The 14,732-nt window shown below is 39.1% G+C and overlaps 1 protein-coding gene across 2 annotated transcripts in view; it reads right to left on the bottom strand.

Moving 5' to 3' along the window:
- The window catches only part of ARID5B (AT-rich interaction domain 5B), a 200,918-nt gene that overhangs the window by 27,306 nt on the left and 158,880 nt on the right, over window positions 1-14,732 (bottom strand). For both annotated transcript variants that reach the window (XM_003409283.4, XM_010589144.3), the window contains 2 exons: window positions 11,328-11,532; window positions 9,301-9,353 (listed from right to left, as the gene is read on the bottom strand). In XM_003409283.4, coding sequence (XP_003409331.2) covers window positions 9,301-9,353; window positions 11,328-11,532 — 258 coding nt within the window. The remainder of the gene's footprint in view (window positions 1-9,300; window positions 9,354-11,327; window positions 11,533-14,732) is intronic.

The raw sequence follows: 14,732 nt of genomic DNA, 5'->3' as shown, positions 1-14,732 counted from the left end.
CTGAGGGCTGTGGAAATGGGTGGCTGGGGACATAGATGAAAAGAGAAACATTTCACCAAACATGATTTTGTATCTTCTGATTTTTGAACCATGGGATGTGTTTAAAAAACGAAATAGAATGGCAATAAAAATTAATTAAAAAGATCAAACTGGTTGTGGAATTTACGGTCATCTCAGGCTACATTTTTACGCCAGCTCCTCTAACCAGCAAAACAAAACCAAAATCCGAAAGTGCCTCGGTCACAAGCTGTTTATTTTTACTCACTTAGGTCAGAAAAATGGGATATTGATCAAATCCTGTGAAAACTAACATATTCCAATGTTAAAACATAAACTATACATATTATTGAACTTGGTGAATAAAAACAAACAACTTGCAATAAAATGAAATGCATACTATGGTCTGTCTTTCTTTTTTGTACATAAATTAAGATTCTGCAAAATAATGGATGCAAGATCTGGCATGTGATTAATTTGGGGAAACCCCGTCATTTACTACGTCCAAGCAAGTCTAGTGTTTCCTAGAAACGAGGAAGACAGAACAAGTGCTGGGGTCCAACAGGATTACAGGAAAATTCTGTTCCTGGAATGTGCATAAGACAAAAGCGTCACAAAGGGGGCCGTGACATTTAATATAATCAGGGCAAGAGGCTTCTTTTGAAAAAATACCCACAGAGCTGCCAGTGGAGCTCACCAAGGGGCTAAAGGCAGCAATCAGGAAAAAAAAAAAAAACACACACACACACACACACACACACAAACTCAACTTGCAACCCAAGCTCTGTAACTGCAAACTAAGAAGGAGGAGATGGGTAGCTAAATATTATAGGGTAAATGGTACCTTTTCCATTATAAATACAAAGAACACCTTTATTTCCATAAGCCCTTCTCAACAGGCCCATGTAGGACCTAGAGACAAGGTTATTTTTGCATTGTTCAATTCCCCATGAAGCATTCAGGAACCAATTTGTTTCGATGGTTCTCATTAGAAAGAACTACCTCTTAGATCCACTAGCAGGTATTAACTGAAAATAAAATCTTAACGTATACCTTGGTTGAGATTATAATATATGGTTTCAAACCCCTTTCAAATACATATTTTGATAATTATTTTATATTTAATTACACTCTTCTTCCTACCTTTTAACTAGTACAGTTTTGGTTGATCTATTCAAAAGTTTTGTGCATCATGCAAGAAGAAACAGGATCCCACTCTTGTTATTCCTCAAGTATCTATGTTATTCCTCATAACCCTTGGAATAATGATAATAATAAAACAGTTGCCGTCGGGTCAACTCCAACTCATGGAGACCCCATGTGTGTCAGATTACAGCTATGCTCCACAGGTTTTTCTATGGCTGATTTTTTTTTTTTGGAAGGAGATCACTAAGACTTTCTTCCAAGGTGCCTCTGTGTTTGACTTAAATCTCCAGCCTTTTGGTTAGTAGCTGAGCATGTTGACCATTTGCACTATTCAGGAATGCTAAACCAAAAAAAACTGAGCCCAGTGCCATGGAGTCAATTCCGACTCATAGCAACTCTATAGGACGGAGTAGAACTGCTCTGTAGAGTTTCCAAAGAGCGCCTGGCAGATTTGAACTGCCAACCCTTTGGTTAGCAGCCGTAGCACATAACCACTATGCCACCAGGGTTTCCCCAGGAATGCTCGATGCCTTGAAATACACCTTCATATTCCCTTTACCTAAATGAGGTGTGCGGATCCTGGGGAGCCCAGAAGAGCCAGAAAACAACCTATGTATGTCTCTGTAATCAATTTCCAAAGAAACCACCAAAGGAAGTTAGACTCAGAGATGTTCTGTGACTTGCCCAAGGACAGACAGTGGCAGAGTGGCAAAGCCAGGACTCACAGCAATGTCTTGTGGCCCCAAGAGAAGCTTCTTTCCACTGTATCAAAGCAGCTTCTACATCAGAATAACATAAGAGATCTCGCAACTCCAGGGCCCTTTCCTTCAAATGAGGCAGGTGACTTTGGGAATCAAGTTTCTGCTATGAGTTCTCAACTTTGAGTTCTGGGTCTTCAACCAGTGGGGAAATATCATAGCTACTAGATCAACAAGAATTTAAGTGGGGTGTGTTGGGCTGGGTTAACAGTGCTCCGAGACTTCACCCTCTCAAAGCATCAAGTAAAACTATGGTTCCTTCTATCCTGGCCACTTGTGTCTATAGTTAGAAGAGAAGTTCTCTATTATGTTCACCACTGAGTCACTGGTGAGTTCTAATTCTATCAGAATCCATCCACTCACTCATCCATTCATTCGCCAAATTTCTGGAGCATCTCTAATTTGTTGGGACTGTGCTAGCGGCTGGGATACTACAATGAAAAACAGACCCAACACAGAAGAAGACTGCATTCGAGTGGGAGAGGCTAACATAAATAAGTGAACAAATACATAAACAAAGTAAGAACAGATTGTGAAAAAACGCAATGAAGGAATAAAGAGTCCACTGCCGAAAGGGTCTTTTAATGTGTGAAGACTGACCATGTCTTCCTCTCACAACCCACCAGCTAGGCTAGGGAACGCTCTGTTAAACACTTGCTGATCGTAGAAATGACAAGACTTCTTTAAGAATGAATAATGAACTATCAAAAGGGAAAAAGTCTTTCTCACACTAGGGTTGAAACTGTGGCACCAGGAAACCACCATCTAGCACCGTTCAGTGTTAATAGGCTTGGTGCAGCTGGCTAGGGGTCTGTCAGCCCCCTGCTAGCAAGTTCTTTTGCTTAAATGAAGTTTTTACCAGTGTGGGCTCATCTGGAGTGAAGAAAGTGCTGGGCCGTCGGTAAAGTGGTCTCTCTGTTAATGAGTTTCCACTGGACGACCTGGATGAATCAAGTCATTTTGAGATATTCTCTTTCCACAGGCAAGTCGTAAAATGTGCTCTTCTCAACTGTTAAATGCTTTCAAGTACACAATCCTCCTGGGTACATATTTCTCTCTATTTTTGTCTCCTGATGTACTTTTAATTCAAAAGCTAATCACAGGTGATAAGGCAAAAACTGTCTAAATCCTCTCATTTTCCAAACCTACAATGGTCACCATTCAGGTTTCAGTCTGGCCTTATTTTCAGTTTTTAAGGATACAAAGAACTTCTGGATCTTTGTTTCCTAAAGGAAACTACTTAAACCCATCCAAGCAGTTATTTCTCTTGAATGGTGTATCCCCTGTCACCTTCTACAAGTGACAGATATTCATGACATCGACCCATCTACTGTGGTACATCCTTATAGGGCACAGTGCTGGGGACAGAGGCACAGAAGAAGCTGGTGGGGGTTGGAAGACGGAGGATGGAGAGGTACGATGAAAAACAGAGGTTACTGCTTTCCAGGGCTTATAATTTAACAGAAAGCATAAACCCATACAATTAATGATAAAACAAGATTTTACTTGAGCAGGTCATACCCAATCGGGTCGCCTGTGAAATTTTTAACCTTTCTTTGAAGACATTTGAATATTCTTTTCCTAGTGTGGGTAAGATCCAAAGATCTCTGTGAAAAGCACTCTACCCCTATCATCTTCACTGCAGTTTTATTGCTTACCAATATAGTGGTGGAAACACTGGTGGCATAGTGGTTAAGAGCTATGGCTGCTAACCAAAAGGTTGGCAGTTCGAATCCGCCAGGCACTCCTTGGAAACTCTATGGGGCAGTTCTACTCTGTCATATAGACTAGCTATAAGTCGGAAACTACTCAATGGCAACGGGTTTAACAGAGTGGTTTTCAAACTGTGTGCTTCAGAACTCAGGTGTCTTAAAGGTGGCCTGCAACTAAGTCTCCACACACCCCACCATTCCTGCCAAGAAAACGGGCCCAGTGAATGGGAAAGGAATCTGTCCCTTCCACAATTTGGTCTGATGAAAAGATCCTGTTACTTAAAAACAAAGAAAAAAAGTAGAAAGCCACTATTTTAACCTAACACTTTATCTTGGGGAGTTGATTTCTCTACCATTTAAAGTTGCATAAAAGAAATAACCATGGTATTTCTGAGGCCAGGTTGAAGAAAGAGCAATCAGAAATCTTCTAGGTATGTTCTGCTGAGGTTTAAGAACATGTAGGAAATGTCGAAGCCAGGAGAAGGGTTTGCCTGCGAGTGATGCTGCCCAGGCGGCTTGGGGAAACAGCCTCGTTCTCAGGACACCTTGAGGGCGGCCTGAATTCAAGGAAGATGACTTTTTTTTCCTGGTAGTACTCCAGGAACTGGAGCCTTTCAAAACTACATGACATCATCTTTGGCCTTGAGAATTTTGAATTAAGCAAGAGGCTTTGTCTGTCCAAAGACCAGGGTTAGATTCAGAGAATGTCTTGAAAATGATGTCAAAACCAGAATTTGATGTCAAAGCTGAATTCATCCAGCAAGAAGCCAGGTGACTTCTTCTCCCAGATGAAAAACAGTGGTCCTGTCTCATCCGTAGGGAGGGGGCTGTAGCTGACATTCTTAGAAAGCACCCTTGTGCATGGTCATTGGCCTCTAGGATAAGATTCACTCAAGACCCATTTCCCTATTCTACCTTCTCTCCAAATATTGCCTCTGGCTTGCCATTAAATGGTTAGCCAAGTGGAAATCACTTTAGCAAACCACTCTCAAAAGGCTGTATCCCAAGCTACTCTGCGAGCTTTAATTGCTTCACCAGACACTAAATTATAGTGAAGATTTCTTGAGCTCACTGGACAAAGCTTTATCCAGTTCTGCCTCTTCAGCTGCAGGTGACCCACGCTCTAACATATTTGCTAGGAAGAGTTGGATATATGATTGCAAGTGATGGGTCCTCAGTGCCAACCAATCAGAATGCCGAGATACTGCTTTTTTAGGAAATCAAATCCATTTAATACATTTATGATCTCTAAACCTAAGGATGAACAGATACCATATGCATTTCCAGAAAACGCAGAGGAGGCCAAGAGAGTAAAAAATATAGCCTTTAGTGGAAGGCTATAAAGGCTTAAAATAAAACTTCTGCCCCTTTTTTTTCTTTAATTCAATTTGAGGGTTGTGAAGGACTGAAATGAAATAATCCATAATCCGCAATTCAAACCAGAAGGTTTGGAATAGTTTATAACCACAAACAAAAACAAGCCAATTAAGATGGCCTCTTTTTATAACCAGAAGGGATTCCAGAGAGATGTCTTTATCCAATCACAAGTTAACAACAGATGCAATACATCTACAAATTTTATACTTGCAAGTTTTGACTACTGCGGGATATTTACCCTCATTCAGACTTCTTAACCTGCCTCCAAAGTTCACACATTTTTCTCAAGAATCAGAAAATCTCAGCTAATTAATATATATGGTCAGGTTCACATTAGGTACGAAAAAGGACTGAAAGGCGCTACTAACGAATGTAGGTTATTAGTTATTAGCTCCTTTTCCCAAAACATCACCTAAAAACACAGACGTTGCTCTAGGTATGTAAGAGGTTGCTGGGAATGGAAGACACAAAGAATGGTCATTCCTGAATCTCTTTCTTTCCAGTAATGCTATGGAGGGTTAAACAGTTGCACACAAAATTCTCAGCAAGTCAGAATTTGAAGACCACCACAATGACTTCATGCAATTCATTCCATCTCCCTGTGCCTCGGTTTTCTCATTTGTAAAGTGAGGCTTTGCCTAGAGCAGGGCAAGCAACCTTTTTTGCACAAAGGCCAATTCAGGAAAAATACAAACGTGAGGGTGCTCAACATTTCCTTATTCAAATGAAAATAGTTTACTGAGTCCCAAAGAAAAATAATGTCTGCTATTATAACTTAGATTACCACTTTAACAAATGGAAAAATACTAGTCGGAAACTTTGTGCTGTTCCTGAGCCAAGCAAATGTTAGCATTCTGGCACGGTGGTATAGCAGCAGCATGGAGACAATTTTCTATTATTTGATACTTGACTTAGATGGAGGTGACATTTTGAAGCTAAGAGCCATGAAGCTAAGTGTTGATAATCATGCTACCAATGGCTTTGAATTAACATCACCTGGGAAGCTTAAAATAAATTCTCAGATTCTCAGGCCCAGGCCCCACCCGAGTAAATACCTAAATATCTCAGAGTGGGCCTAGACAACTACATATCCTTTAAAGTTCCTTATTGAAAACTTGAGTACCAGCTCTTGGATTAGCCTTTGGGAACCACTGATCTAGAAGATTCTAAGATCTCTTTTGAACTCTAAATGGTTATGAGTCCACCCTTGCTTCAGATATCAGATAATCTTCCAGATAAGTATCCTCTAATAATTTTGTGATCACAACTAAAGTTCTCAGATTTTGGATTTTATTTGTACATCTCTCGGACTAGCTTCAAAATAAAATCTCACAGAACATCTCACAGTTTTATTAGTCAAAATACACAACAGAAAAACGCATTCTGTACTTAACACCCAAAAAATCAAACCTGTTTGTCATGGGGTTGACTTGGACTCATAGTGACCCTATAAGACAGAGTAGAACTGCCCACAGGGTTTCCAAGGCTGTAATCGTTAAGAAAGGCGACTGCCACATCTTTCTCCCACAGAGGCTGTACTTAGGAGTTTCAAAAGTGTAAATGTAGAATTGCAGTGGCTGACTTAAGTGTCTACAGGGTCAACAGGTAGTGTAAGACATTTATAAAGAAAATATTTCTTCAAAAGCTCTATTCAGGTCAGACAAAATCCCATCAGTGGGCCTTATCCAGTGTGTGAGAACACCTGTAGATTTTATATTAAGATACCTATGTAGATTTACTGCCTGAGATGAGAAAAACGAAAAAAAAGAAAAAAATCCTGGGATGTCGTGAAGAAGACAGGGACTCCATGAACGATGAGGGAGGTGAAGGGTGAGTGGAGGGGGAAGGTGAGCAGGGCAAAGCCAAAGGGCGCCAGTCCTTTCTGTGGCTTTTCTGAAGGGACATGAAGCTCATAACCAGATGGAAGGCAGATTCCAATCTGGCTTTCAATATTCCCTCACCCTAGCCTCTCTACCCCTACATACACACACTGAAGCAGAATAAGTGGCAAAGCACAACTCTTAGCATGTTACCACCCCTTTCCTCTGCCTACTGAGAAATTCCAGGGCTTAGCATTCAACAGCCTTTCTCACTTGGCCCCATCTTCTTTCCATCTATCTCTCTGAAGACTCCCATTCATGCATGCTTGTCCTAGCCATCTAGTCCTTCTAAGTTACTCAAACTCTACCTAACTTTATTCTAACTCCATACTTCTTTTTTTCCCATTTGATTCCCTTTTCCTAGAAGACCATAAGCATCCCTGTCTAAATTCTATCCATTCCCCAAGATTCTGCTCTAAAGGCATCAGAGCCTTCCAGCTTGCCTTTCCTTCATCTCCAAATGAGGAAGTACTTTATACGTAGAGGGCACTGATCTTTTCGCACTTTATTTATAATTACCACCTTTCCCAGATGGTAAGCAACTTAAGGACCAGAACCACTGGCCTAGATATTTTTGTATCTTTAACAGTGTCTAACACAATGCCTTGTACACACAAGGTACTCAGTATATGTGTGGTCAGGTGGTTTGCTGATTGTGTGGTCATTCATGCATCCACTCAACAAGGGAATAAATACTCTTTGTTCAAACAGCACCTCTAACACCCTGAAACTTATCAGAAGCTTCTTCTGTATACTATACACCATCTTGCTGTTGTACGAAAAAAAAAAAAAAAACAAAGGAAACCTCATAAAGACACAGAAGATACAAAAGCAGGAAAAACTGATTCTGTGCAATTTACTGGCACTCTCCCTATCAGTGAATAACAAAAAGTTCCTGGGTTTCAAAAGACATTTCACAATATTGTGCAATATCATGTAACTATCTGCAGTCACAGTTCATAAAAACATGTATTCCTATCCGTAACAATAAAAGTCTGGGCTCTGAGGCTGATTCCTAAATTTATGAGACTAACCCTGAATGAGTAATCATATTCTGCACATCGATGAAAGCTATAATTAGCTCAGGATTTTGCAAAACTACAAGCCGCAGTGGTGAGGAGTCGACCTCCTGGTCCTATCAACAGACCCAACCAAGTGAAAAATTACAGTATTTATTTGTATATAGGGCACTTGATAAAATAAATATTTCAAGTAAATTCATGTCTATGAAATGCCCATTGATATGTACTTCATTTGAGCATTATATTCCTTTAGAAAACACAGACATATACCCTATATATTAAATAAAACATTTGGTATCCATGTATATTTACATAACATTTTTTTTTTAGCTAGAATGCATGGCAGATGCCTCTACTCTAAACACCAGATTATCTGAATACCATAATGCTGGCCACCTTTTTCCCATCCCAAGTCCCTGACATCAAATCATTCTATTAGGCTGTGGAACAATAGGCTTTATCTGGCAAGAAACACTGGCTATTATGTTTGAGCTAAAATAATTTCATTTTCTTGACTTTGTGTCTCTTACTGTCATTTCACTACAGTACAGAGATATCCCAGATTACTTTTTAAGGAAAGAAAAAAAAAATTTCTTATTCAATTGGAGAAGAAACTGCACAACTTAATCTGATCATTGCATGCAGCAGAAATTATTCCCAATGACGACATCTTCCTATGTCAATTGATTTTTATTACAGATGTCATCTCTGTGTGCTATATTAATGCAGTTCTTTCTTCTTATTTCAAGATTTTAATCTTCATTTGCTACGCTCACATTTTACTGGTTGAAAATACATGCTATAAAAATCCGGGCCATCAAATTTTCCTGTGGGCTAAAAATAACCCATGCCTGTCAGTTAGAATTAGCCGATAAAGAGTGTCAGAGCCTGTTCTGAATAAGTTTGATAACTTCCTGTTTATGTGGCACTGACCCTTGTCTAATAAAGCTTCTTTGCCCTAGAATGAGAGAAGACTCTGCTGCATTCTATTCCTTAATGGCCAATGCTGATTACTTTTGAAAGCCTTTAATACATTTCCCATATTAGACGTGAACAGATGTCAGGTATGTTGCCAAGGGAAATTTCTTTTATGCAATCTTGGCTTGTTGTACAATAATAGCCCTTTCTCAACATGGGAAAAAATTACAGACCCAACTCATTTCCCTGACAGGGGAGAGTTACATATGTTTTCCACTTGTAGTTTTTACGACAAGTGGACAATTTTGCCAAACCTGGAACTAATTGGGACTGTTTCCCAAAGTGGCCCAATAAACCCCCAAAAGTGTAGAGCCATTTGAAAAGGCAGTCAATGACGGTTTGCTTCTGCATTTTCTCCATTTTGGTCGGGGGAGGGCGGGGGGGGGGTCAGATTGCAAAATTATTTCATTTAAGTTGCTTAAACACTTACTGTTTCATATCCTCCCAGTTTTTGAGCAGCTTGAAACATAGTCCAAAGGTTAACTGTTAGAGGGACAATAAGTATTTAGATAAGCATTACATTAACATATTTCCAAGAAATGTCAATTAAAACATTTTATTTTTTTTTCAATGAGAAAGAGGAAAAAAAAAAGACATACTAACGTACCCCAGAGAGCTAAGTTTTTAGGAAACAATTTACCAAAGGGCATTCAACAACAGGATATATTATGACTACTTAAAATAGTTCTTAAGGAACAGTCACAGAACTATGGAAATGGTTCTACTTTTAGGATAAAGGACAATACAACGTTAGTCCTGTTGCCATCAACAAGGCAAGAAAAGCTAAGCTAGATGGTTCTTGGGAAAAAAGTGTGTGATTTCCAAGGTGGGGTTGGTTTCGTTCAACCCTTAAAAAAAGAAGGCATTAAATGGTAACATAATGCTTCCCTCAGATAAGAACTTTCCATAGTAAATAAATAACAGCCAAGACAATTATGATTGCCTCCATAATAGATGGCAGTACTATATTAAAGTCTCATACCGTATTGCACAAACACACGGTGCCTTCCAACAACCAGGAAAACAAATATTTCAAACAGGAGGCGGAAGTGATATCAGATCAAAAGGGGCCGAGGAAGACATTCGTTCACAAAGGAACTGAGCAATGAAACCACTTAGTCCCCTAACTTAACTGTGCACTCATACATATATATCACGTGCATATAATATATAGACAAGTTTCTATTTATAAATATATATTTAAACAGGTTTCTCTTTACAGAGTTTGCGTATGTTTATTCTGTAAAACAACTATGCCAAATTGCTAGCAACCCTGTTCATTTGTACCAAATACCATGGAATGGGGCTGCTATGGATACAATTCTTTTACAAGGGGAGAAAATTGAACTTCAAGTAATTCCTTGGCAAGGGAAATGAAGAATAAAATGAAAATAATAGTAAAAAAAAAAAAAGGGCTGTTTTGACACAACACGTTCTCAAAGCCTCATTGAACCTTGTACTATTTCAAAGCTATCAAGAGCCGTGCCTCGGCCTTGATTTAATCTGAACCAATGCATAATGCAACAAAGCTGTTCATAGTACATTAATTTTACTTCTATTTCAAGCAACCAGTTTTCAGACAAACATTGTAATCATTCGTAGTTATATAAGTTGATAATGGCTGCGAGTGTTCTGTTGCAATCAGTGCCAAGTGCTATTAGGTATGTAAATTGTTATGTAAAACATACAGGTTTGACATTCTTCATCAAAATGACACATGGTTTTAATCTAGGAAGATACGTTTGGAGAAAATAATATTTCAAGCCAGGGGCTCATCGCTTTGTGAGCTGCTAAATCCAGACACAGGCAAAATATATATTTGGTTGCAAAATCAGCAGAGGATCTGGGTTTCTTCTCTTTTTATAAGGAATTCTGCTTAGCTCTGCATCCCCTGTTCCACTTACAAATAAACGATGACACTTAAAACATACACGTCAAAGTCACTCAAAACAGGGCCCCCTGTTCAAATTTGCGTATTTCTTGTTTCCTCTGAAGGCAGATTTTTATCTCTTAACAAATGTGGGGCTTAGGGAATATGTTTTCTCTTTGTGGTTGTTCTGTCCACCTTTAAATGTCCTCCTTTTAAAAGCTGTCTTTTACAGGCAACATCTGTGCCTGATAAAGCTGTGTCATATTATTATCTCAGAAGAAAGGCGTTAGAGACACTTGAGATTGACAAAACAGAAAATGAAAAACTTTCAACATGTCTATTTCCAGTCATAATCAGTGGATTCAAACCTATAAATATCTCCCTGCAACTGCCCCAGAAGGGAACAATGTAGCGGAAAAAGGCAGGGGAAAAATGCCTGGCTTGGACAACTTCTACATTTAGTATAAACACAGGGCACCAGCCCCAAATTAGGATTTCAACATAATCTCTTGAGTCAATTTTTTTTTTCCAATTCAAAGAATCTGAACAGCTTTGATATTTCAAAAAATGAAAACAAGTATACTTACTCTGTTTAAAACCTAAATAGGGTATTCGTTCTATTGGCGTTTTCCTTTCTTTCATGTATTTATAAAGTGCCACGAGGAAGGCCTGCTCATCTGCCCTGCACTCTTCACCAATGGCAACCTTTGGTTTTTCTTCATTTGAAACTTTTTTACAGTTATTATGGTTATTCTTCGGTTTGGTCAAGGCTGACCTGGCCTCACATTTCACCTGGAAAAGAGAATATACGACACATCAAGTTAGCCTTGTAATGCTTACAAAGACATCGCTAGTGACACCTTTCATTGAATTGGGAAATCTGAACTAGTAAATCACTCTGGTTCCATGATAGCTTTTTAGAGACATCACTAAATATGAATTGTCTTAGACCAGGGCATGGCAAACTTTCTATAAAGGGCCAGATAATAAATACTGTAGGCTTTCAAACCATACAGTCTCTGTCACAACTACTCAGTTCTGCTGGGGTAGTGTGAAAACAGTCATTGCCAATATGGAAACAGATGGGCGTGGTACTTCAATAAACTTTATTTAAATAGAAACAAATGGCCAGTGGTCCATTGCTTACCAACCCTCTTTTGGACTCCTCTGCAGCAGTTCGAATCTACCAGCTCCTCCTTGAAAACCCTATGAGGCAATTCTATTCTGTCCTATAGGGTCGCTATGAGTCAGAATTGACTCGACAATAATGGGTTTGGTTTGTTTTTATAGTTACATTGACACGAAACCAGCAACAGTGTTAGATCTAACTGGATCCATTCTTCTGCTCTTTATCACTTTATTTTCCTAAGGGGCACCATCAGTTAACATGCCCTTGGACAAATTCTGCCTTCTTAACTGATAGTTCCATATCTGGCACTTCGTATCAAAATGACAGGCAAGTTTATTTCTTCATAGTAAACGCATCTAGTTGATAACTCTCTCCAGCAACCTTGAAAAACATAAGCATATCAATGCCAGGGCATACTGGCATCAGGAATAGCAGCAAGGTTCCAGCTGTCTGTGACCCCAGAGTGATGCCCAGACACACTCTCCAACCTGTTGTCATCATGTTGATACCAACTCATAGTCACCCTATAGTGCAGAGTAGAGCTGCCTCATAGGGTTTCCTAGGAGCAGCTGGTAGATTTGAACTGCAAACCTTTTGGTTAGCAGCTGAGCTCTTAGTAGGATACAAAAGACCCCACACTTTAATGAGGGTCTCTTACTTTTCAGTCAGCTCTGGGAATAAAATAAAACCAGCTGCTGTTGAGTCAATCCTGACTCATGGCCACCCCATGTGTCTCAGGGTAGAATTGTGCTTCAAAGGGTTTTCCATGGTTGGTTTTTTCAGAAGCTGATCTCTAGGCTTTTTCCCAAGGCACCTGTGGGTGGACCTAAACCTCCAACCTTTTGGTTAGTAGTTGATTCCGTTAACTGTTTGCACCACCCAGGGATTCTGGGAATATAATGAGATGTTAACTTCCCACAAGGAGAGCAGAGGTCAGTTAAAAACCCAAGAAGTATTAGTGAAAAGCTCCATAACTAAAAAACAAATGGTGGTAAATGGGCCAGATATTCGTCCTTCTACACTAGAAGTGAACATGGAGCTGGGCGTATCGAGCTGCCAACCTAATGTTCCCTCCTCACTGGCATGTTCTACAAGAGGCCTTTGATGGTTGTTAAATATAACGCTAAGTTGCTGAGCTATTTTAATTGTAAAAAGGGGAAGTACAAAGGGTCAGACTTGGAGTTCAAGTGCGCCCATGGGGAATGTGCACATTCCAATATTCCTTACCTCTCCATATCTAACATCAGGCAAGAAGAGGGCAAATGCTGGAGAAATGTTATGAATAAAAATGTCCAACACAGTCTACAGGATTTTCTTTTCCAGATTCTGACCCCTCTTTTTCCTTCCCTGCAAATCCTCTCTTCCAAGCGCTGACAACATAAAAGATGTTGCTTATTTATTAAAGGGAAAAGCATCCTCTGTTAGGGCTTTTTTTATTGCTTATTCTCTCAAGTGAACTCACTAGTTTAATATCTTTAGTCTGGTCCTGGAAAAATAAAACTTCCTGCACAACTCGTTGAACCGGGCCTCTAGATAAGATTTTAATTTTTAAAGACTGCAGAAGTGGGATTAAAACTCTTTTCCCTATAGTTTTTTATTTACAATATTTTCTAACTTTAGCCCCTTGTAACATTATATGAAGATAAACCCACTGCCGTCTACGAAGATAAACATCCTGTAAAATTTGATGCTGTCATCATTTTTTACTGCCAGATTTTAAGTTGCTGGGTCTAAAGTTCTAATGAAATCTATAATTTACTGGCTTTTTAAAAATCGTAAAATCACTCCAGTTTTAATCTCTATTGCAATCTGGCCTTTTTTGAGTACTTACTATGTAGCCAAGCTCTGTTCTAATTCGGCGTTTTTCATGTATTACTTCACACTCACCATCCTAATGAGGTAGGTTATTATTCTTCTTTCACAGAAGAAGAGACTGAGGTACAGGGAGGATGAGTAACATGTACAAGTTCATCCAGTCAGTATGTACTGAGTCTGGGATGTGAACCCAGGTACAGGTAGCGGTTCTGTTCTGACAATTCCTTCGTAAGTCGGTTCTGACGTAAGTCAAATACCTGTTTGTTATTTTTTATTATTATTGCCTTTTATTATTAGTATCTGCATAAATCTGATCTTTGAACATTTGCAAGTGAACATCTGACAATAACATCAGCAAGTTATGCACTGCAACACTGTATGTAGTACACATTACTAACGGTAAGATGTACCAAATAAAAACAGACGGTAGTAAGTACGGTAAGCGCAATTCGTTGTAGCTCAAATACATCATAAGTCAGGGACTACCAGTACTCTAACTCTAGGGCTTGTGGTTTCAAACACTGTACTTCATTGAAACTCTTAATAAAAATATTAAACTAGTAGTTAAAACTTTCGGTTAAAAAGCATATCTTAAATCTTAATTCTAGGCATTAGATAGCCTATAGCTTAGAAATGTAACTTATCTAATGAGAACTAAAAGAGAAAACCAGGTGATTTCCAAAGTTTGAAAAAACACCATTCCTTCTCTGACATATTGAGTAAAGGGGCAGAACAAATATTGATTGAACACCTACGTGGAGCTAGATAATAGTATCGTGGGCGTCCCATATTCTACATTAATGTTCATAAGAATCCTAAAGGGGGGGAGTATTTAGTCCCATTTTACAGTCAAGGAAACTGAAGTTCAGTGAGGTTATTTACCTTGTCAAATGGCTAACAAAAGGGCAGAACTCTGGCTTTAGAGCTCAGAACTCAGGTCTGCCTGACTCCAAACTCTGTTCTTACACAAACAACAGTAGGTCTGAAGTTTGTACATAAAACTGGCTGAGTCTTCCGTAAAAAATATACAGGGATAATGGGGCAATTA

This window comes from Loxodonta africana, chromosome 16 (assembly GCF_030014295.1).
Source record: "Loxodonta africana isolate mLoxAfr1 chromosome 16, mLoxAfr1.hap2, whole genome shotgun sequence".
Classification (NCBI taxonomy): domain Eukaryota; kingdom Metazoa; phylum Chordata; class Mammalia; order Proboscidea; family Elephantidae; genus Loxodonta; species Loxodonta africana.
This window is presented reverse-complemented; position numbering and strand designations above follow the sequence as displayed.